General features: G+C 45.8%; 2 protein-coding genes across 4 annotated transcripts in view; one reads left to right on the forward strand and one right to left on the reverse strand.

Annotated features, from left to right (window-relative positions):
- Positions 1–15,335, forward strand: part of CAPZB (capping actin protein of muscle Z-line subunit beta) — a 61,007-nt gene extending 45,672 nt beyond the window's left edge. Inside the window, exons 5-10 of one of the 2 annotated variants that reach the window (XM_074847951.1) lie at positions 1,676–1,817; positions 2,342–2,458; positions 10,404–10,469; positions 11,719–11,795; positions 13,071–13,183; positions 15,086–15,335. In XM_074847951.1, the coding sequence (XP_074704052.1) occupies positions 1,676–1,817; positions 2,342–2,458; positions 10,404–10,469; positions 11,719–11,795; positions 13,071–13,173 (505 nt within the window). In that variant the 3' untranslated portion in view covers positions 13,174–13,183; positions 15,086–15,335. The remainder of the gene's footprint in view (positions 1–1,675; positions 1,818–2,341; positions 2,459–10,403; positions 10,470–11,718; positions 11,796–13,070; positions 13,184–15,085) is intronic. The other variant, XM_074847952.1, reaches the window with a different exon arrangement.
- Positions 15,336–18,987: 3,652 nt separating this feature from the next.
- Positions 18,988–24,124, reverse strand: SLC66A1 (solute carrier family 66 member 1). 2 transcript variants are annotated; one of them, XM_074848019.1, is made up of 8 exons: positions 23,805–24,124; positions 23,307–23,544; positions 22,480–22,609; positions 22,159–22,246; positions 20,895–21,049; positions 20,586–20,678; positions 20,005–20,190; positions 18,988–19,672 (listed from the first exon to the last, which is right to left on the reverse strand). In XM_074848019.1, exons 2-8 carry the CDS (start codon positions 23,474–23,476, stop codon positions 19,574–19,576), a joined length of 921 nt encoding a protein of 306 aa, XP_074704120.1. In that variant the 5' UTR covers positions 23,477–23,544; positions 23,805–24,124; the 3' UTR covers positions 18,988–19,573. The 2 variants fall into 2 exon arrangements, with proteins under 2 accessions (XP_074704120.1, XP_074704118.1); XM_074848017.1 differs by having other exon boundaries at positions 23,680–24,123.
- Positions 24,125–24,153: the final 29 nt, after the last annotated feature.

Raw genomic sequence — 24,153 nt, forward strand, 5'->3', positions numbered from 1 at the left:
CAGGCTTGGATGTGTGCAATTAAAAAGAATTGGGGCTTTTTTGGTGACTCTGCTTTCTTGAAACAACATACTGGACTGATCTGTAAGCGCAGAGAATATGTTGAAAGTTACCTGTGTTATTTGCCTTAACTTCCCCATAGCTTTTCTCCTGACTTGTAGAAAGGATGGGTTGGTGTTCTTGAATCTACAATACTTCAAGCTAATACCTGAAGTCTAAAATGCACAGTAAATCAAATCTTAAGTGCCATTAACAACTGTTAGGCTCATGTTTAGAAAGGAGGGGTATGAAGGTGGGAGGGTTCAACAAGTTTTTCACGGTGGCGATGAATGATACTTTCCCTTCTTGCAGAAGAGGAGAAGCATGCAGTCACTTGCAGATCTATGTGGTTGTCTCCCTCATGATAGTAAGAGGCAGGAACATAGAACAGTTTCATCTGTGTGACTCTTTCCCAGTTTAACTGCTGGGAACTGTCAATCAGAGCATCTCCTCATGCCTTTGGATGATGGGCTTTTGTTCCCCTCCAGACAGTGAATTCTCAGGTGGTTTGTCTGCTTTATGTATGTACTTGCAGAATGGCAGTAGATGCTCAGAAGAGAGTAGAAATGCCTGACTACTAAATCGTCTTGTCATTGATCTTCTGGCTCAGCTGAAGCTGCCTCCTGTCCTTTCCTCAGTTCTTCACAGGAGATGGTGATGCTGGGCAGCATGAGTTCATTGCTGAGATCGAAGTTGTGTGCCATGAAAGAGTATTCCCTTTTGCTCGATCCTCCTTATGCCTGTTTGGTAACTTGAGAAGGGAAACAGTTGGTAAAATGCTGTGGGTTACAGTTTTGGTTCTCTAGAAGCCAAAATTGGCTCTTGTGCATCTTTCTTCCTACAGTGTTGGGTTGTTTATTATTATTTTGAAAGTGCGTCTTCCATCTGGCACATAAGGAGCCTAGCACTAGTGTGATAAAGGAGTGGGGTTCTGCCCATGTCATTGCTTTGTTAGTTTTCCAAGAGCGTACTTTTTGCTACCAGAAACCTGAGATTTAGGTAATCTAGCTTGCTTTCTGTTGTATACTGTATCTGAAGCTGGAATAATATGTAAACCTCAACAGCATCCCTTCATTTTCTAAGAGCCTTGGTTTCAGTTCAACTCTATTTGCAATAAATCAATAAGTCAGCTTCACACAAACTTTTGAGATAGCAGCATAAAGCTACTTACTTGCTCCCTTTTGTCTTAATTAGCGGACTTTGTTGTAAAGAACTTCCAGACTTTCCCAATAGTGAGAGAAGAGGAGAAAGAAGAAAAAAAAAAAAGACAAAACTGTAAAATAAAGCCTTACTCTTGGCCTACTTTGTAGCTTGTGCTTTTACCAGCTGTTATAGTTAATTGGAATCAGAGGAATTGTTTGCTCAAGTACTGTAGAAATCTGTAGCTAGCTCTGTTTCTCACTAGACTTTTATTCTCCTTTAGAGAAATACACAGTTTTTTGTAATTAAAGTCTCTGTATTATAAAATGATTTAAACTGCTGTGTTTCTAGGTATATAACTGGTGAGACTGTGCTGTCTTAAAAAAAAAAATCTGTACTAGGATATAGAGATTCTGCTTATTTAAGATTATTATTGATATCTGACACTGGCTTGGATCCTGCTTACTTTTAACATGCCTATTGGATTGCGTCCTGCAGGTATTTTGAAGGTGGAGTCTCCTCTGTCTACCTCTGGGATCTGGATCATGGTTTTGCCGGGGTGATCCTCATTAAGAAAGCTGGAGACGGATCAAAGAAGATTAAGGGATGCTGGGATTCCATCCACGTGGTGGAGGTTCAGGTACAGCCTCTGGGGCAGCTGATATACCTAAGTGAAAACAAAACCCAGTTAATTCCAGACAATTAACGAGCACAGGTGTTCCACTGAACAATGCAATATTGTGTTAGGGGCTGTAAACTTCTTTCCCCTGTTAATTTTTGAAAATTCCCTGAAGCAATTTGGATAGAGATAAGTCAGGGCTGTAATCAAAAAGAATCCCAGAAGAATTGAAAGTATGCTACTTTCTGTGCATGTGATCCTGAGATTATGGTTTTTTTAACATAAAGGTCTACAGATAAATATCACTAATTAGGTAATAAAAACAAGGTAATAGGAGGTTAAATTGCTCTAACTAGATTTGCTTTGGAAAATTAGGGGAATGTGCACACTTACAATTGTTTTTAAGAAACAGACTGTGCTATGTGAGTGGAGTTAGACATATCTGTCCTGTTGCTTGTGGGGTCTTCCGGGCCAGCCACCATTTAGCTTTTGGAGGGATTTTAACCTTTTGTCTCTATCCCTTTTTGTTATCCTTCCACTTCTAGGAGAAATCCAGTGGTCGTACTGCTCATTACAAGCTGACCTCCACAGTGATGCTGTGGCTGCAGACTAATAAAACTGGTTCTGGTACCATGAACCTTGGAGGGAGCCTTACCAGACAGGTATGTCTGTATATTGGCACGAGTGTACGCTGCAGACCCAAGGCATGCCTTTCCTTATTTATATACCCAGTAGCCCCAGTCAGGCACAAAAAGTTGATTTTGTGAGGTGTTGTATAAACATCTATTCTCCTGCTGCGTGTGCAGCCCAGTGAAACAGTTAATGCATAAGTGTGTAATTACCAGGAAGCCCCTTGAACTTTGCTTGATGGCAGTATAGCTTTCTGTTAAAAATACAAAACATTCAGTAGGAGTTTAGACTTGCTTTTTAAGTCTTAGTTTGTTTTTTGGTACTCCTAAATTTTTATACTTCCATATGTGTTACCCAGAGACATATTTTTATCTGAAAGACTTGCCCACTTTCTTACTGGAAGATTCCAATAAGATTATAAAAATACAAGATGACTTCTTTTGTTATGTCTCTCTTTTTAAAAGCCAGCTAGGCCACTGTGAATGAACCTGTATTTTGCATTGACTATAGGATTCTTCTGTTCTTAAAGACGTTGGTTGTCTTTTAGTATTCACCTCCCGCAGTACCAAGACGCTGATTTTAAAACATCTCTTGGAAAAAACACACCTCTTTTCTAAACATTTGGGGGTTTTGTGCCAGTGTTAATTACTTTGACTTCCTCTTGAGAGAGCCATTTCCCACCAAGGTGCCAGACTGTTCAGGCAGTGCTGCTGTCTAAGTCTCTGACAGGCAGGATCTGCTGGACTTGGCTTCACTGGGTGAAGGTGCTTCTGCCCTACCCACCTGCCAAAGGTTGCTGTCTCCCTGCTTCATGATGCAGCTGAACTGCGGTTGCCAAAGATCTGGACTGTGGAAATCAGTGACTCGAGCCAGAGTAATAAACTCTGGAGGACAGGAGGCATATTGTGTGGTCATGAGTGACTAGAGAGATTGGCAGTAGCTAAAACTCCTTTGTGAGACTTCCTGGGGCGACTGTTGCTTTCGATACAAAGGACAATGCTGACTCTGTTAAACAGTTCATGTTTTCGTACAGGTTTGAGCCAGGCGAAGGAAAGAAGGATCTGTGATTGCAGAGAGGAACTGAAATTGTGTTAGCATTGCAGTCGCAGGAGCTTGCCCTAGACCTAGGTGATTTTTCCTTCCACGTTGTTGATTTACAGAAGAAGCTGATGGAAAAGTGTGTGTGTGTGTGGGGAAAGTCATCTGGAGACAGTTTTGAGCATTGCGTACTCTTAAAATGTTTGCAGTAATTACACCCGAGTTATGGTGACCCGGACAAATATTTAATCACAGGCCTTCCTAATACTTTAAATCATAGCTGTGAAGTGGAGGCCAAGGGCTTGACTCTGGCCGTGGCCTTATGGTGTGTGAGAGCTGTGCCAAGGAAAACAAGAGTCTGTTGAGAATGGGTGTCCTCAGTACACCTTGGCCTGAACTGCTAGGCCTTGTTTAGTTTGACTTTCACTCTCTAAGCTTTAGTGGGGAGATTCATGCTTCTGTCATCATTTTAACAGCAGATCATTTAATTCATATGTGATGCATTAAAGCAGGGGCCTGCTTCCAATGTAACTAACCATAAAAAAGCCACTGGGGTAATGATGCACTGCTTCTGCACAAACAATGGAAACTCGAGGTTCAGAATTTAGCTTTGGGCCGGAGATTTTCTGTTTGCCATATAGCAGGCTTAATGGGACAGGCTTCGTCAGAATCCACGGCAGAAAGCTTAAATCTCCATGCTGCCTTGAGGTATGCTATGTGAGGAGAAGCTGTTTGTCCTCAGTCTAGCTACAGCTAAATAAGTGGCTAAACTCTTTGAGTGCAAGGCTTTTACTTTGCTGCAAATCCAGTTTGCCACATCACCTAAGGACAGCAGGTTTTATTTTTACTTTTTGGAAGGCTTTTTAGACAGTCTGCAGCAAACTTAGACACTGAAAGTAGGGTTTAGTTATCTCTCAAAGGGTATGTTGTAGTTATACCTTGACACTATGGGTAAGCTGATGTCCTAACCATCATTTTGAAATAATTTTGTCCACGATAAATAGTACATGGTTTTGGTCAACTCAATATTTAAGCTACTTGACCACCTTTGATCCTAAAATGTGAATAGCAGATGTCCTTGTGTTTCAGTGGAAGCTTTTGAAGTGTTCACAAGCTTTGTAATATCCTGGCTTATAAACTGATGGCAGAGAGAACCTTTCAGTGCTTTGAAAGGGAAGTCTGTTGAGAGCCATTACTTTGAAACCAGTTTCGCCTCGTAGCTGCAAATCGGGTATTTTTCGAGTGATGACTGGAATGATTAACTTGGTGGTCAGGAGCAGGCGCAAAGGAACAGCTAATGTAATGCCTCCGAATTCACCACCTCTGGCAGCCACCGAGAGCTGGGCATGGCTCGCATGGAAATGCTATGGGGGAGCATTTGCAACTTCATATGGAAACACTTGCTCAGTAATTCCCCTTCCTAATGTCTGCAGATTACACTCGGTGCGAGTAATCAAGCAATCCTATTTGTTCTTCTGTGAATGGACAGCGTGGTAGAGCTGAACTTGGATCTAGAAGTAAGAGTCTAGAAATAGCTGTTCTCTGCTGTCATTTCCTATTGGTGAAATATTGTTGCCCTGCATCAGACACAAACATAGGTTTTTCTGTTGTCTTTGTCAAGACTATTTGGAAAAACTTGTCTTTCCATTTCTTGAATATCCCCAGACTCTTGTCTGGGCTGCCGCTTGTCTACAAGGCTCCCACTTAGGCTGTTCCTAAATGTTGCACTGAATTTCTAAGAATAATTTTTTCTCTCTCTCTCTAAAACACTGTGTATTTGAGTATTCTTACACTTGGCTTGGGGCCATGTGATGTTTGTTATGTTCTGGATAGATACTACTTAGAGGTCATGTCCCTAGCCCATGTCTGCTTTAATGTCATATGTGGAGAACTGACATATCTCTTGATTCACTGAACTACTTTTTTTCAGTGGTTTTCCCAAAGCAGGTTTTCACGGAGTTGTCTCTGTCTTTGTTTATAAGGAGTAAGTAACTGTACAAGCCTTTTACACTTGTAAGTGGACAGAATAAGGAAAGTGAGGGAGAGACATGGTAGGCAGAGGACTCGGCCTGTTTTGGGAGGTTGAAAACCTCCTTTGTGTTAAGTTTAACTTATTTTGAAAACCACCAGGTACAGTGAGAACTTCAGGCTTTTGCTTTATCAGTTCAGTTATGGAAGTTTCTTTTAAAGAGCTGGAGTTAGACTAGTTGAAATAAAATGTCATGTGATGTGTTTTGAACGGAGTTTTGGGTTTGGGTTTAAAATGTAGGATGTCAGATTCTGTCCTGATCCAATAGAGAAATGTGTTTATATTCACACACAAGTATACAACACAAACCCATATGTATTGTAATATATATTTCTTTACATAATTTATGTATATGCATAATATATCTGCACGTGTAAACTTTTATCATGAGAGGATGAGAAAAATTCTTAGCCAGCTCCATGCATGTAGGATTCATAGATCATAATTTTGGCCTGAAAACTGAGGGAGAATTAAAGCTTAAGTGACATCTTCCCATTGGACACTTTGTTGAAGCATCCTTTGGTATGGAAGAACACTTGTCTTTTTGCCTAGTGAAGGTTTGGTTCTAATCTTTAGCAATATACGTTGTTATACGTAAATGCTGACACAGTGTACGTAGCCATCTCTGTTTTGACTCCAAAGGATGTACAGAAGAACTTTTTGGTGGAACTGGAAGGAGAAAGCTGATTTAATTTTTTTTCCTTTTTTCCTGTTGCTATCACCCTCCCCCAGGAGGCATGCAATGTCAGATAGAGAACTTCTGTATTTACAGTTGCCTAAACAAGGGTGCTCTTCCAGACAGTCTGTTCTGGAGACGAGCCTGGATGCAACTCAAGAACTCGGGAGTGGAAGCACCACAGGCCAGGCTGGAGAAAGTACCTCCCAGCTCACGTCTGACACTGACAGGCTTCAGTCAGTACAGGGACTGAGGCTGGACTTCAGAGAGGGAAGGAGTGACCAGCGTGTTATATGCAGTCTGCCTTCATGAGGGGCTGCAGATGGAAGTGCTGTACATCTGAGAGCAAAGGACAGGCCATGCTACCTTCAATTTACAACAAAGGGAGCAATGCTTGCAGGGAAATGAAAAATGCCAGCAGCTTTTCAATTACCTTGCACGTTCTCCAGTGACTGCAGGTAACTCCCACCCCCGTCCTGATTCAAGCCAGATGCTTGGCGGATGATTTTCTCTGACAGACCTTAGGGTCCCGTCCTCTGTGTGTACATTGGAATTACTTGTGTCGTTTGCCATGGCACCGTATTGCTTTGGCTGAATTTTGAGTTTTCATTAGGCTGCACTTTTATTTAAGGTAAGAGCAGCTGTATGATCCTGTTTCATTTTATGCAAAGTAGATGTGGCCTTCCCGTTTTCTGGCAAATAGTCAAAACTGCACTTTGTTGGACAGATTTCTGGAGCCCCTTTCTTAAAAGCAAGACTAACAGGTGCCTTCTTGGGATAATGTTGCGCACAAAGAACCCGTGTGTGTTTCCTAAGCCAGGATGGACATTGTGAGGAAGCGCAAGTTTGCTGAGAAAGAATTTGGCTCAAAACCTATAGTTTATTTACATACGGAGGTGTGGGAAGGGGAGGATGTAAAGTTGTAGGGGAAGCAAAGCTTGGGATTTCAGATTAAAGCAGCACAGATGTGCGTTGATTTTCATACTTGAAATGCTCGCTAGCGAAGGTGGAACGTTTAGCAGAGCTGGAGGAAGGCTGGTCTGTTGCAAACTGAGCTCTCCCTGCATTCAGGAAGATGTGCCTTGTGATGTATTACTGCTCAATAAAACACCAGCAGAGACATTCTGCTATTTATCATAATAGGTAAATCCTCCGAGGCTTGTGCTCTGCAATTAGGAGAGTCATATATTTTCATCAAGTTGAGCTTTCATGTAAAGGCCTATCCCACCGACTTCCAGATGTTGTAGCATTAAGTGGGGTGTTGGGGAGTGTTTTTCTACCAGAGGCATCTTCAACTTGTAGCTGTCACGATCCTTAAGCTCCCCCTCAGCAGTTGTCCAGTTTCCTGGAGGCACTGTCTCTTTAATTGTTAATTGATTAGTATTTTGGGGTGCAGAGGATAGCAGAGATGTACTGAACTGTAATTGTCTGGGAAATTATTTCTGCTTCACACGAACATATGGATTTTACAGTGGTTCAGTTATGTAAGAGCTGCTTTAGAAAAAGAAGAATTGAGCACGTGTATGGACTAGTGGCATAGAGAGCTGATGTAGCACCCCTGGACTCGCTCGTGGTTTGAATACACGGTTTGGTGAAGGATATGGGATACCTTTGGTTACACTGCTTAGAGTAAATATACATGAAGGCCATGAAAGGATGAGGTAAGTTCTCAGCTGATTTGTGGAGCTTGCAGCTTTACAGAAAGCCCACAACCTTCATTTATCTAGTTACAGTTTAAAGCAAGCATTGGAGAGAGAGGCCAAATTTTGCCTCACTGATATCCAAATAATTCCACATATTTTCCACCTGGAGACTTAAGTCTGCCCACTGCCTGTGGCTTGGGAGCCTTTGGCTCGCGTTGGTCTGTTTGTGTTTCATTAAAGAGATTTTCATGTTGCTCTGTGGCCAGAGCAGCTGTGGATGTTGCCGTTAGTTCTTCAGAGCAAAATGGTGGATGAGTTTCCTTCTTATCTTCCTAGTATTTTTAGACGCTTTCATGATGAACCAAAGTGTTTATCCAACTTAAATTTATCTCTTCGTATTAACTCTTCTTCCAAATAACGTTTACAGAAAGCCCAAACAGCTGCTATATTCCTTGCAGGAAACATCCGAAGTGACCAGCCAGCCATCAAGAGCTTAATATACCCAGAAGAATGAGTTTCCCTCTGAGTCAGACTTGCAGCAGATGGCTGGGGAAATGAGGCAAGGAAGCCAGGCAGCGTATCTCTCGAAGAGGAGAGGAGCGACTGAGCCATGTAGATTGGATTTGGCTCATTCTGGAGCGTTAGGTTTTTGGCTGAGTTCAACAGCAGATGGGGAGTGACAGTGGGAAGATGAGCTGCTTGTTAACATCAACTTACAGAATGGAATTTCCCCTCAAAGTAAATTAACCCCTTTATTTAAGCAGCTATAGGCTTTCTGCATAGGTCCGTGCAGTAACAGCCACCGGAAGGAACCTTTAAAAATCCCAACAACTCTGCTGTTTGTATAACATGGCTGCTTACTGACTCTGAACTCCATTAAAACAGCCTCTCGTAACATCTGGGCTTCTATAGCATATAAAAATGTTTTCCTTCTGGCAGCAGTTTTTATGGAGATGTAATAATATACATTTTGCAAAAAAAAAAATTCTATTTTCAGATTTTGCTTCTTACCAATGAGCTTGGCCTGTCCAGGTGTGGAGGAGACGCAGTAGGGAGCCTGTGGAAGCAAATGACCCACTGCCAACTCCCCGGCTGCCCCAGATTTGGTCAATTTGCTGATAGTTCCCAAACCCACTGTAACATGTATATGTGTGTTTGCATAGTTCAGATTTATATTCTCCCTCTACTGCAACTGGATCCGTTCTCCAGGCAGTGTGTCTCCATTACATGTAAACAATCTGACTGCAATCTAAAGGAAAAATTAAACGTCCTTGTTCTCTTTCTCCCCCTCTTCTAGGTTATCTTTTGCCTTCAGGCTTCCAACTAAATTACATGCTTCCCCAAGCCTGTTAGAGACTTGGCTTATTAGAAGAAACCTGTAGCTGGCCCAGATTTTTAAACTCTACCCTGAGGGAGGGATATGAACAGATGGATAAGAGAATTCAGTGAGATTAGTAAAAGCCTTTGAAGACTGTTCTTCCCACTACATTCTTCTCCCAGTTTTGTTTTCATGCCATCTCAGCACATCTTGTATCAGTTGAGGTTCCTGGGACTGATGTTCATTGTTCAACAGCTTGTCCATGTCTAGCCAGAATTTTCATCTCAAGAACTGGGGAAGATGGTCTTTTCCCCAGCATAGATCATGGATGGTCAGCCATGGCCTCTGGATGGACATTATAGGAGGCAAAATCAGATGAAATAAAGCAAGTATTGCTGTAGTACCAGCTCCCAGTTTTTGATCTCAGTGATGAAAAATCTTGCCTAGTTCAGGTACCTGTCTCCTGTTCAGATACTATGCTAAGAGCATGGTAGCATTATACATTTAAGTTGATACAACTCTGAATTTCTCCTGCAAAAAGCAGTCTGCTGCTTTCCCCCCATACTTACTGCTTTGTACTTCCTTCCCCCTAATAGCCAAATGTTGGTTCAGCTTTTTGGTCTAAAAATAAAGAACCACTACAAACTGTCAGATTTCTCTTTCCATATTGTTTCAGTAGTTTAAATCATCACCAGTCTTGCAGGTAGTTGTCGGTTTTGTATTCTCTGCACCTTCCCTCTCTACTGGAAGGTAAGTAATACCTAAGGTGTCTTTTGCCAGGAGATCCTGAAAATGGAGACTGTCCCCCACGTGTGGTCGGAAGTAGCATTTGAGATGAAGATTAAAAGAAGCAGCTGTTTTTGCAGGGATAGTTCACAGCTGTTAAACTGACAGCACCATGCTTGTGTGCATCTCATCAACAACAACCTTGTTTTCATATCCACATGCTGTGCTTCGTGTCGTGGTACAAGTTCACTATCTCCTGCAGCCCCTTAGTAGGTAGGGAATGACAATTTTGTAGTGCCTGTCTACACCCGGGGGTTTATTTTGATTCATGGTTTTTATTACACTACGTTTCTGTTATCAACATGTGAGCCTTTGTCAAGTTCTGGGAATTTCTCCGTATGTTACTAGTCTGTTTGCACATTGAAAGAGCAGTTACTCCAGGATTTTGAGACCCACTTCTTCCACCCCTTCTTTCGATAAGGAAAGCTGTCGTGCATCTACCACCAGATTTCCATGTGACCAGTGGACCTGTATCTTTTCTTTCTAGATGGAGAAAGATGAGACTGTGAGTGACTCCTCTCCACACATAGCCAATATCGGACGCTTGGTAGAGGTAAGCGCTGTGACGCCACCACAGCTTGAGCCTGCTGCAGGTTCTCTTGGTATATTTGGTCCCGAGTCTAAGAATTCTGCTGTACGCTTGCTTTTGTCTTTACAAACAAGTTACCTATTCGTATTGTACCGAGTCTAATGGTGCTCATGTTGTTGCTCAGTGTTTGATGCCTCAGTACTCCCCCTATATCACGTCTTCTAACAGTTTGTAGACATAAAAACTCCAGTCTGCATTTTGTCTCCTCATTACAGCAATAACCTTCCTGTAAAATAAGTGCTCCTTTCCTCAGAATTAACCATTTCCCACCCCCCTGACACTATAGTTGCTTCTGGGCTGAATTTTTTAAAGTCAGGTTGTGTAATATAGAACTGTCCCTCTAACTGGAAGTTCAGTGTGTATCAAGTGCTTATTAAATCCTCTAGAATTGGTTTTAGCATTTGACTTTATGGCAGCTGTCAGTCGTGTAGCTCAGCATGATGAGTGGAGGATGTGACTGTTAGCTGCTCAGAAGGGTGCTACACCAGTCTGCTCTGCCTATGCACTGTCCTGTATGAAGGTGTGCTCGATTTCCTTGATCTTCATAACCACTTTGGCAAGAGAGGAGGAAATTCTCAACTAACATAGACTATAATGCTTTTTTTAAAGGAACTGGGAAATGAAAGGAAGGCAGGTACTTCTTTCTTGATCCCTTTTCTAAGTTTTTGGCTTGAGTGAAAGCGAGCTAAAGAAAAAGTGCTGCGTATTTACAAGATCTTTCTCAAAACTGTTTGCCATGTGGTTTTAATGAACGAGTTGCCAGCTCAAAAATTCAGGGGAACCCATAAGCACAAAACTATTGACCTGTTGGTTATTCTAAGTGGCTGACTTGCCACTTACAGTCTGTTCAGTGCCAGGACATTACAGAGTGAGGCTGGGATGAAATGCGTTTTCCTTTTCTGCAGCCAAATGCAGGAAAAACTGATAGCTGGATAGAAAGTGCCCTCTTGTGGTCCAGACCGACGTCGTCTGTAAAGCCTAGAGAAATTAATAGGGAGGAGAGGACAGGAATAAAGCTAAGCCTTTATTTCTTTGATAAGAACTGGGAGATAGGGTCATACTGCCTTCTGTGAGAATTTAAATAGTAGGAATAACGGTGGGTTGAACTGTGCTGTTCAAGATGAACACATCCAACGCACGGAAGAGTGTAAGTGCACTGTTCCTGAAAACAGCTGACGTGACTGAAGATCTGGTTTCTTTTTTTTTTTTTTAGGACATGGAAAACAAAATCAGAAGTACACTGAATGAGATTTATTTTGGAAAAACAAAGGACATCGTTAATGGGCTGAGGTAAGGGGCTCTCCAGCTACCTATTGGACCCCCTTTGCTTCCCTCTGTTCCCCTGCAGTGCCTGTGGTACCGTCCCCAGCCCAGCATTGATCTGCTTTTGTTTGCTGGAACTCCCCTTGCCTACACAAAGTCTTTTCATGTCCCTAATTGTTCACCTCGCTGTGCTTGGAAAACATTATTTGTTGTGTGGAGTTTAGGGAACGCTTCCACCTCATAACTGTAGAAATTTGAAGCAATGTTTTAATCCCTTCTTCCCTCGCCAGGAAGAAAATAGTCCAATTAGCAGCACTTACATTTCAGAATTATTTTTAATTAGGAGTTTTATTCTTCACAGTCCTGAAAGTTGTACTTCTGACTTCACTTTCTACTATTCTTAAAAACGGTCAGCGGGTCCCAGAATTAAATCATGACATTAGTGGTTTGTGGTATTTAGACTTTGTTTTAAATTCTGTCTTTTCTCTCAACACCGCTGGTCAAAATACAGTGTACTAGAACAGATTAAATGACTAAACCCCCTGTGCCTTTCTGTAGGGAAACTGTACAGTACTTTTCAACCCCTGCTCATTTCTGGTCAGGAATTTTACATAGAAATCCCAAGCTGGTAGTTCTGATGCTCGTAGAAGAAAGTACAGAACTGTGATGCCAAATCATTTCGCTTTAAACTGCAGATAGACCTCCTAGTACACAGTGATAATGTAGAATAAACAAATGGCACAAATAAGTACACTGCTGTTCTCTCGTGTACTGAAATGTGAAAGAAGATAGAATAATGGTGCTAATTAAATATTTGTTCTGCCGCCTTAGCAGCATGGGCAGAGGGAGTTGGCAGTATCTGAGAAAGCAGCTGTTCTGGGTTTTTTTTGCAAACCCCAGCTTTCATAACAGGCCTCTATTTTCATTTGTGGTGTGCAGGGGTTTAGCCAGGAAGCATTTATTAACATTAAAAGGAACTATGTAATACAGTCTTTTTTCCTTGTGAACATTGCCTTAAGCTTTTGTAATTGAATCTATTTCCTATGTCTCCCCATTGCTCAGTTTGAGTCATGGTACTTTGTGCATCAGTGAGATGATCTGCTCAGAACTGGTAACACACAGAGCATCTGGCTTTGGCGTTTCCTCTGGCCCTTTTCCTGTCTCTCCTAACCTGTGTATTTACACTTATTCTTCCTGAGTGTGCTCCTGGTGGTTTCCAGAATGACCAGCTCTGTGTTACTGAGTTCTTCTGACTCTTCTTTTCCCTGTTTACTTCCCTCGTTTCTAAACTGCTCTCTGTAGATCTATTGATGCTATCCCCGACAACCAAAAGTATAAGCAGTTGCAGAGGGAGCTTTCTCAAGTGTTGACCCAGCGCCAGATCTACATCCAGCCTGATAACTAAACCAATCCAGGTACCCCCTGCCTGTGAGGTGTGACAACCAGCACTAAACCAGGACTCACCCAGCCAAGACCTCTGCATGATAACTGAGACCGGAACTAACCCCTAACTCCCGCAGACTGATAAACGACATTTGATCCGTGTTTCACCCAAGGGTTATTTCTTAATACGGCCAACTAAATGCTGTGATTTTTATTTTAAATGTTACTCCACCCCTTCCCCCCATTTGAAATATCACGCTCTGAAATGTGGCAGGATTTACCACTTTGCACTCTAGCTTGGGAGCAAGAAAGGAGCACGTGGTCACATACCCAGAGTGATGTTAGCTTGGACTGATTCGATCCAGGAGCTGTGGGACTCGGTCCCTTGTGCACCATCAGTTTTTTCCAGCTGTGGTGCACCACCTCAATGAAGAAACTCCCTGTAATCTTAGCGTCCTCCCTGCAGAAAGGAATGAAATCTTGGAAGTCTCACAGTTTTGAAAAAAAATGACTGGTACTTCCTGTGACTTCTGAGTAAATGCGAGCTCACCCCACACGCACATCCCCTATTTGCCTGGTGTATCTTGAATTTCCTTGGAGCTTGAAATCCAGTCCTGCTCAAGCTCTACTGAAAGCTTTCTAGCCTCCACTTGCTTGTGCTCTGCACAGCCTCTAAAGGAGTTTGTTCATACGCTCTCGTTTGCTCTGGAGCTCCGAATGTCCAGGACGCATGGCAGTGACTAACCCTGAGCCAGTTTAACCTTCCACTCCAGTTCATAATGAGTTACAGATGGTGTCTTAAACACGTTAAGCTGACGAAGGGGAAAAATGCACTATTTGTTGATAGTGGCCAAGAACCACTTCTTTGGCCTGTGACAAATGCAAATATAAAATGTATATATTTTTATTAAAGCAGCGGAAGTCTCCAGAGACAAGAGAATGGAAATACTGTTATAAAACTGTTAGGAAAATGACTGACACAAAGAGCAGCCTTGTTTACAGGAGACAGCATCCAGGCAAAATAAGGTAGCTTGGAGTACTGAAAAGGGTGTGAAATATGGTTTATGTGGGGATGAATCCTACCAAACTGGATCCTAACCACTTCTCTGTGGTAGCAATTCCTGAAAAGTCTAGTATTGTTATTCTGTCCGTGATCATACACTTAAGAGGGCTTTTTTTTAAAAGTGGAAATTTCTTATTGTACCGTTGAAAATGGAGGTTCCTCCACAACCATCTTAGAGGGCAGTGAGCCAAGATGACTTCTGAAAGAGGCAGCTTTTCTTCTGTAACCAAACTTTGAGCAAAAGAGAACCCCTGCAGTAATCTTGCTGACAGTATCTCTGTTCTTCTTCGGCTGCTTTGATTCACGAATTACTCTAGGTAAGGTACAAACTGGAAAAGCAAATTCGAGAGCAGAAACTGGCCGCTTTTCCCCCTGGTGAATACACTGGAGGGAAGTTTTGACGTGGCTGCTCAACCCTGGGTGAACAGTCTGCAAAAAGGTTCAGGAGCTCCCCCAGCCCGGCCCTGTTGATGTTCGTGGGTAGAGGCTGGATTTTCTTGCCTTCCCCTCACGGTCATGTGGAGAGCGAGAGCGCTAACACCCTTCGCTGGTGCTACACTGGGGTTTTTCCAATCTGTCACGTAAAAAAAATTGGGAATCTCCCTCCAGCAACTGGAGGCTGAGCGGAGCTTCTGGGGAAGCGTGTCTTCTGGTGCCATCCTTGCTAGAGTGAATTTTGCTTTGATATACTCCCTGAAGTGTTCACTTTGCCTTCTGCTTTCCGGATTAAAACAGGCAAGCTGAGTTTTGTTTCCTCTAAGCCTGGGTTGAGGTGCTTCTCCTTCCTCTTGACTCACATGCCAGGAGAACTGTTAAAAACACCTTCTCTCGAACGCATCGCCTCTGACTTGCGTTTCCTTCTTCCCCGCAGGTCTGTGCAGACTTTTGCAGACAAATCAAAACAAGAAGCTCTTAAAAACGACCTGGTGGAGGCTTTGAAGAGAAAGCAGCAAAGTTAAAATACTCTTCATGCTAACAAGACATGCCATGCACTCGTTAGATTCCTTTCTTAGAAAACTCATCCCCCCCTTGCCCTTTTCTGTTACGTCACGTCACGATTTGCATTCAATACTATCCATGCAACGCCATCTTCTCCCCATGAATAAAGCTGTACAAACTTTTTCAGTCTCTGAGGCCTACTTTGCACCACATTTTACTATTGAGACCTTAGGCTATGTTTCTGTAGAAGTCCATGTATTTTTTTTTTCCCCCCCCTCTTCCACCCTCCCCCATTTATATGCATAAACACAGATCATTGTTTGTCTTTTCCTCCCCACCCCCTCCTGCCTTTTGTTACATTGGTGTAAAAAATGTAAAACAAAAATTTATTAAATACTGTGGTGTGTGAAAGAGGAAGAACTGGAAAAAAAAAATCTATTCCACGTATGTTTGGGGGCTGGGCACAGGGGATGGCTGGTGGGAGGGAGGGAAGAGAGGGTGTTTCCTCGGTGTTGTACTATACTGACTAAACCAGATTTGCAAGGAGACGTTGATTAGGAGACCTGCTGAAAGTTCTGCTCTTCTATAGCCTGGTTCCAAGGCGCTTTTCTGTCAATTTTTATGGAATGCAAAAGGGGTTTTTTTTGTTTTGATTTTGTTTTTTGTAAAGCTTAAATTGAATCTACATCTGATACTTGAGCCTCCATACTAAAAAAAAAAAAAAAAAAAAAGAAAAAAAAGACTAAAAAAATAAAATAAAAAAAAATCCCAGGAAGCAGTGTGTGTGCAGTTGGTGTCCTCCTTATTTCTCTTTCCTTCTTTGCAGTGTTACCGGGGGTTTCCTTTGTAGCAACTCCAGCAGTCGTCCTGGCTGCAGGTAGGCAGCCGTGTGCTTGGAAACAAAGACAAACACCAAGTTCAGCCCTAAGCCAAAGGGCTGCTGGACTACATGGCCACAGAAAGCTTTTTTTTAAATTATTTTTTCTTGCATCCAGGTTAGCTGACAGGTCTTTGTTTTAAAGAGGGTGTGACGTATGGCTGTGTTACTTGTGGGCCTGCTGCGCGTCTGAGGTGCTGGCACCGGGACGTTGGGGTCCTGCTGCTGGGAGGGATGCTCCAGGCATCCAGCAAACACGAATGAGATGTATTTGGAGGAGAAAGATGAGTCCAGCTTTACCAGGTGTGTTAAAAATAGTCTGGGGAGAAACCTGTGTGTTGAAACTCTGCGGTGGGCAGAGGGGAGGCGTTTCGGCTCCCTTGGCAGTTCGAGGTGGCTGGTTCCAACTATCGATGTTCACCCAAAAGCTGCTTCTTTGCTTGATCCCTGTGTGATTTGTGAACCTTGTCCAGATTTTCCCCGTCTTTAAACCCTTGGTGGCCAGAGGGACCTTGCGCAGCGTCGGGTCCTCTGCCTCCTTCCACGTGCTTTGGTTATAACTGAGAAAGCAAATACCTGCTGGGCTCTTCCTGCACGTGGCCGCTGGAATTAGCCTTCGGGTGAACCTATGCAAATGGAGAGTGTTGGCATTAATACTGATTAACACGCTCTAATTTTGCTTTTCTAATGTGACCTGTTCCACATCCAGACATCTGCAGGTGATTACGGTCCCGTGCCGGAGTATTTACCCGGGGGCCTCCGGTCCGTGACGCAGCTCCTGCGGGACACGCGCTGGGGAGAGGCGCACACGTGCCTCAGAGCTGGGACCCCCCAGGGGAACACGCTGAGGTTCTGTCGGCGGCGTCTCTTGGTTCTGCCCTAGGAAAAACCTTTTTTAAAGTTGGAGATAAGTGTGCGTGAACTCTTGAAGCTCGGGAAGGAGCGTGTCAGCCCAGGAGGGGGGAGACTCGCGGTTCCTCTCGCCTGTTTTCAATTGTCGCGTGCTGAAGTTTTTTTGGGGGGGGGTTGTTTTCCTTCTCCAAAGCCATCTTGGTGCACACAAGCCAAAAATGGAAGCATCTCATCTCAGATAAATTTAATGTGTGGGTTTGGGGTATGCACCCTCAGCACACGTGTGCAGGGGGATGCCCTTTCTGCGGAGCGGTCGTACACGTACGAGCTGCAGGATCGATGCAGCCACAGCAGCAGTTTATTCCTCTTCTCGAAGTGGTGTAACCTGGTAGTTTGGGTGCTAACCTCCAGCTTTGGCTTGGCTGCTACAGCCCCGAGCCTACCACCGAGTTATGTTTAGTGCTTTGGGACAAATGGTTTCTGGTCTGTGCCCTTCCTGGTTTAAGACTTGCCTCTGCGAAATCTTAAATTGCAGGCTGTTTTGGGGACGGGGCTGTATTACAGTCTCAGAGGGATGATAACCTCAGCGAGAGCCTCTTTGCAACACGAATTTCCATCCACCACCACCTCGATGGCTGCTGGCGTCTAAATTCCATCTGCCAAACGCAGCTGCTTGCCTTGCTCCATCTTACCTACCTGAGTAAGTCAACTTTGTATTTAATCTGTGCTTTGGATACACCTGTGGGAACAAACTATATTATATATATATTTTTTTTACCTGCTTATGTTATCTTCTTTGTCTAGCTTTAAGAAAAGCCCTCGGTTAGTTGGTACATGGCAATTATTTAGTGTTGTGAATGGCAGAGACGAGGCTCTTCATTTCCACAAGGTAGTTGTGCCTAATCCCATCCTATCCCTCAGCCATAGGTCAGCTTAGTAAAGCCAGCTCTCAGTAAACCAACCCTGCCTTCCCCAGCACTTCAGGGCTGAGCTAGCAAAGATGAGCCAAGGTTAAAAACCACTCCTTTAATAAAACCAAGCCCCAGGGTCTTTATTTGTAATAAATAGGTACTGAGGTCTAATGAAGCTGCACTTTCTATCTTGCTAGGAATCTGCTCATGATTTGTATTAGTACTGGATATGAATTTTCTGCAATTCTTAGGGAAAAAGAGCAGAGGAAATCCTGCTGGTGTGAGGATGGGGAAGAGACGAGCAGCCCCATCGGCCACAAGAACTGTGAATTAATGGAGTGAAAAAGCCACCAGCTTTGTTGAGGGGGGTCAAAGAACCTGGAAAAATAATAATTCTGAAAACAAACGGCTCAGCTCCAAATGCTGGCAAGGACTAACGGCATGGGACTGGCTGAGGAATCGTAAATTAGTGGCAATAGAGCTAAAAGGGGCGCAGAGCGGGGTGCTGCAGGGGTGGGCAGCGGGGAAGTGGTGGGGAGAGTAGCTGGAAGGGGAGAAGAAGAGAGCAAAAACAAGAGCTAAGAGTGACTATAAGGAAAGGAAAGGTTTTGTTTTTAAAAGGACAAGTTCGCTTTTCTTGAAGGGCCTACAAGCTTTGGTTGATTTTCCTCTTGCTTGCCCAGTGAGACTGAGCTGCTCCTCCCCAGCAGAAACAGCTCAGCCCGGGGGAGGGAGCCCACGGCACGGGCCAAGGCAGCCAGCTCGGGGCCACGCTGCCGCTCTCCCCTGCCTGCCCCAACGCATCTCTCCTGGCGGGGACGTGGCTTTTTCCCAAACCGCCGCTGCTTCCAGTCCTTCTGCCATCAAGGAGCCACTGTGCTGGTGTGCAGGGCCCCAAGAGGGGGGTCAGTTCATCAACTTGGGGATAAATTCATCAGTGTTGGGAATAAATTCATCAACGAGAGAGGACGGGACAGAAAAACCTGACTGAGCGGGGAGGCGGCATCTTCTGCCTGGTAACTGTCCAGGCAGCTAACCAGAAAGTGATGGAGCAACTTCCCCAAGAAATCCATGCAATTAAAACGTGGGTGAGGCAAAAAATGAGAAGTTAGAGAAAGAGGGACTGTGAGATGCATTAAGAAAGAGGCAGGAGCTGCCAGACGAACCGGCAAAATAAAACCAAAGGAGGCAAGGTGGGGCAAGGACTTGTTTTATAGACGTGTGAGCTGTGCTAATTAAAATAGGTATGTGTGGACCAAAACACTTTGGTTACGCTGCTCCTTCCTCTGAACTGGTTCCAGTCACTGTCATTATCTTCCAGAAAGAGCTCACTGGTGGAGACATGAGGCTCACAGAGGTAAGGGGTGCTTGTGTTCATGACAGGTCGGTCATCTCTGTGTCCCCCCCACAGCCCCTTAGGCTATTCCCACGTTTGCCAGCACTAGGGAAGCTCCAGGTCACCCTCGAGAGACAGCAGGTAAAGCAGAAGTGACCGGGCTCAGCTGTGGGGTGTAAAATCAGTGAAGAGCGACCTTTTGAGGTATCAAATAATTCCCTGTTTATCCCGATAACATCATTGGTATCGAAGAGGCACGAGGTCTCTCAGCAGCATCCTCTGCCACTTAGGCTGAGCTTAGCGTCTTTGCAGCACAACATGTCACCCACTGGCTCAGGTCCTCTTCTCCCCAGAGCCACCAGGACAGAGGGGCTGGTTTGCCTGGCGTTAAGGCCAGATTTTGCATCTGCATCATCCTGTTCTCACTGCGGGGCAGGTCCTCTGTCAGCTCTCCAAGCTGTCACCCTGCTCGCCGAGAAGAGCGTCCCTCTCTTCGCGGGTACTGGGTCTTCCTCTCCGATAAGCAAGGAACTGGAAGGAGATCTGAGGAGAGGTTAAGGCTCTGCACGCACGCAAAGGTGGATTTATGCGACGCGTTGGGTCTCACCACCTGTAAAAAGGCTGTTTGTGCCAGGAGAGGTGGAAACAGGACAAGGAGCTTAATGCAAACAAGGGTCTGAAGCATTCAGCTGTTGCAACACCATAAATTACTCACCGGCACGCGGGTGAGCAAGCGCAGCTCAAAAGCAACCGCTGAGTAGCAACAACCCACCCGCTCCCACCTAACCCTGCCTGCCCCGAGACGGGCTCCCTCCCTGCAAAGCCTCGCTGGCGGGATGCGAGCCCCGAGGGCAGCGTTGGCGGGGAAAGGATACAACCACGTCGAGGGACAGGACGCCCAGGCTGCCCACCAGCCAGGGGAGGTGGTGCAGGACGTAGTCGCCTTCGCCTTGTCCCGGCTCGGGGTTTTTCAGGAGGACGCTGACGCCGTAGAGCGAGTTCCCCAGCATCACCAGGGCAAAGAGGGAGTAGGAGACCCCGATGGTGGATTTCCTCTTGTACTGGAAGGAGAGGGGCCAGAGAGCGGAGCTTGGGTGCAGCTCTCCAAAATCTCACTAGAAAGTAAGATTAAGCACCCCAAAAAAAGAAGAAAAAAGGTGGTGACTCAACCCCAAGAGCCTTTTAGTTCCCCTTTTGCTTGAAAATAAAGACAAAATGAAAGCCCCACCCTCAAAATATTAGCATGTTAAAGGGAGGGGAGAAAAAAGAATCAGGTTTCGGAGCAGAAACACAGAAAAATAATCCCTTATAGAATGATTAGAGATGGGGACCCGAGACCTCTGAAAAAAGAGGAGGAAGATGATCCCACCGCCCCTCTCCAATTTGAAATCTCAGAAGCCCAGGGGGTTCCCAGCACCCGGCTGCTGCCCTGCCCCGCTCACGATGCAGCACTTACGTTGGTGTAGATCTGGGGGACTCGGGAGCACAGGTAGAGCACGGAGGAGATGGAGCCGATGGTGAAGCCAATGATCTCACTCCTGGTGAAAGGCTGCAAGGCGAGGGGGGGGCCGCAAGCAGGCCCCGTGTTTTCAGAGACGCACTTACCACCCACGCCACGGCTCCATGCGAGGCGGCAGCGGGGCCACAACCCAGCCTCTGACCTCCCCATCTACCCCTCACCCCGCTGAGCATTAAGCAGGATCACATCCACCCCACCAGATGCTTTATCTCCCCCCGCACCACCCAGGTTTAGGGACCAACTCACCTCCGACCCAAGCTCATTCGTGGGAGCAGACAGCAGAGATCTCCCTTTAAACGTGGCCGGGCCCTGCGCCACGGCAGCACCTCTGCCCAGGAAGGAGACGGTCGACACCATCCCCAGGGAAAGGAAGAAGAAGGCTGCGTTGATCGGGGCAGCGACTGCAGGGAATCAAGCAGAGGCTGGTTAGGGAGGGCTCCTCCCTCAGCCCCCAGCACAGCCCAGCAGCCTCTGGTGGGTGCCAGACCCCTCCGGGCAAAGAGACCTTCAAGCTCTCCCTTATCTCTGCGGCGGCACAGCCAGCACCGAGTGACTCGGGCAATAGCTGCCACGGGTGTTTTATCTCGCAGCGATACGGGCAATTTGTAAGTTATCAGGGAGGAAACTGCTCCTATCTCAGCAGGCTGAGAGCATTTGAGTTTCTTTGGGTTTAGGGCTCTTAAAAATCATCCCCTCCATCCAGCAGCTTTTCACTGTCTTAACTCACAACACTGCACATTCAAATCCCTGCCCAAGCCTTGCTTTGACAACAAGACTTGTATTATATTCTGTAAACAAGCTCTCCAGCATTAAAACAACCTATATAGTTGATGGGCCAAATATCAGTTGGTTTAGTAACTTCAAATGGTTAAATAGTTCTCAAGGGATGCCTGTTTGTAGTTCACAGCTGCAAGGCTAAAAAGTGGATTTTCTCTTGCTGTTTAAGCTTTGCAAGAACTGCGCAGGTTCCCTCTTCACTCCATTTGAACAGGGAGGAACGACTTCATCAAGTCAAGGCTGCCCTTAATTGCAAGAGGAATATTGATCCCGAAACGGTCGGAAAACTTCTTCCCCCCACCCCCCATAAAGCGCTGGCCTGAGTCAAGGGTTCTGGCTGTGGTTTCCAGCTCCAAGATGGAGTCACCGCGTAACTGCGGGTAAGTAATTTCTTGCTGTAATGCAACTCACAGGGGGTTTATTTTCAACCTGGACACTGCACATGGTCGTTTGCAAGGGTGTGCAGAAGCCCCAGGCATGGCTGGTAGCTATTTGGCTATTAAAGCTATTAAAGCTTTGGCTTTTAGAGGCGCTCAGTTTATCCAAGAAAAAAAACAACAGCAAGCGATGAGGCATCTAATAGGTGCATCGATGCGTCTGCAAAGCATCTCTGCCCCGATGCGTCTCCCCCAGGGACTGCTGCCCCTCCTGGCTCCGCAGCCAAGGACAAGCCAGCCTGAAAGACGTGCCAAGGGCAGCGCATGGCCCCACCACCCTCATAACCCCAACTCACATCCTCCGCCCCGGTTCTTCACTTTGTAGTAGCAGTAGAGAGACAGCATCACCAGGTCTGCGAGCACGTAGTAAACAGCTGTGTAAACCTGCAGGGAGAAGGATGAGTAGGTCCTACCTGCAGAACGGCTTCCAGCTGATGCCTGGGGTGAGCCAGCATCCCTGGGAGAGAAGGGAGCATCCGTGGGGGGAGAAGGGAACATCCCCAGGCTCTTTGGGTCTCCAGTTCCCAGTGCTGGATTAAGCAGCACCCAACCCATCCCTCCTCCCTGGAGTTTGGGGTGTTTGGGAGCTGACCCAGCCCCAGCGAGTCGGTCGGTACCTGCAGGGGCAACTGATCCGCCAGGAAGGAACCGATGAGGTTTAGGAGGTCTCCACCCAGCCATCCCAGCAGGAAATATATGGAGAGCGCCCGGTCCATGATGCCCGTTTTACAGGCTTGGTAAAACTGCCTGCAGAGAGAAAGTCGGGCAGGGACACAAACCATAACCCCCGGCTGGTTCAGCGCTACCTGGGAACCATCCCCAGGTTTCCCTGTTGCTCCCACTTGGATTATTTTGCAATTGTCCCCCACCCAAAGCGCTTGGGGCGAGGAAAAGCAAAGATTTCCTCTAACAAAGCCACATGCTTCCCTGCAAACCAGCCCCTGTGGGAAGTCCTGCGACCCCCTGGGTGCTCGCAGCAACCCGCTGAGCTCAAGCCCTTGTGATCTGTCCCTCGTGCCGCGGCAGAAAGCAGTGAGGAGAAGCACCAACTGCAGAAACCGCCTCTCTGGTTACGAAATAACCTCATGATACACCGAGACCGAGCGCGACCCCCAAAGTCCCCTTCTGCCACGGTTGTCTCAGCACTTCCAAGAAGCCCAGAGCTCCTGGAAACATTTCTTCCACACGCATGACCTGCAATGACTGCATTGCAGTTGGCTTACGTGGCTTGGCTACAGCTGCCAAGCGTAATAATAACAATAAAATAACAAACAAGGCTTTGGGGCTGTACCACCTGTTCCCTCTCCTCCTGTCATACCCAAATTTTCCAAGTCCAGATTGCTTTTGCTGGGTAGATTTAATAATTTGCGCAGCTTGCGCTTGAAATTTTGATTTTTAGAGAGGAGTGTTGTACCAAGGGAAGGGTTTGGGGAGAGATACTTACGGAAAAGACGCAGCTGCAAAACAGAAGATGGAAACCAGCCCCAGAACGACGCTGGCGATGTCCCGGCCGTCCTGGGCGCATTCGTGGAACACGTCCATCACCCAGCGGGAGCCGTTGGGGCAGGCGGAGAGATTCCCGTGTGGGAGACCCCTCCAGCGCCGCGCAGCCATGGCCCCCGGAGCTCAGCTCGAAGGAGGGGCGTTTATTAGTGTCCAGCAGTGAAACTGTTGGGGTAACGCTGGGGAAAATGCAATAACATGGGAAAAAAATTAAGTAACGCTGGGGAAAATATATTAGGAACAGGGTCACGGCTCTTCCGGCTGCGGCTTGAAGCCGGCTTGTGTTGCAAAAATCTCACTACTGACTAATTCACCTTTACTGGCCTTAATTTCACGTCCGGTGGGATGACCCGACTGGGAAAGCTGCCAGCCCAGCAGGATTTGGCCTGAAAGAAGAAATAAAACCCAACCGGCCCATCCTCGCGGGACAGGGACTTACCTCGCTCGCGGACGGCAGTTTGGAAATTGGCTTTATTTTTTTCTTTGGAAAAATCACTGCTTTTTCAGGAACTTGTTCTGTTTTCAACTCCGCTGCTTCTTCAGAAACTGGCTGCGTTTCCTTTGCAGAGCTGCTGCTTTTTCTGAAACTTGCTGGTTTTCTTCCAAATCAGCTGCTTTTTCGGGAAGTTGCTGGGAGTCTTTTTGTAAATCTGCTGCTTTTGGGGGAAATTACCTCGGATTTTTGAAAACCGGCTGCTTTTTCAGAAACTTGCTGGGTTTTTTCGCAAACCTGCTTTTTAGGAGACTGACCGTTTTTTGGTGTAAATCTCCCCGGTTTTGGGAGCCGC

Source organism: Strix aluco, chromosome 22 (assembly GCF_031877795.1).
Source record: "Strix aluco isolate bStrAlu1 chromosome 22, bStrAlu1.hap1, whole genome shotgun sequence".
NCBI lineage: Eukaryota > Metazoa > Chordata > Aves > Strigiformes > Strigidae > Strix > Strix aluco.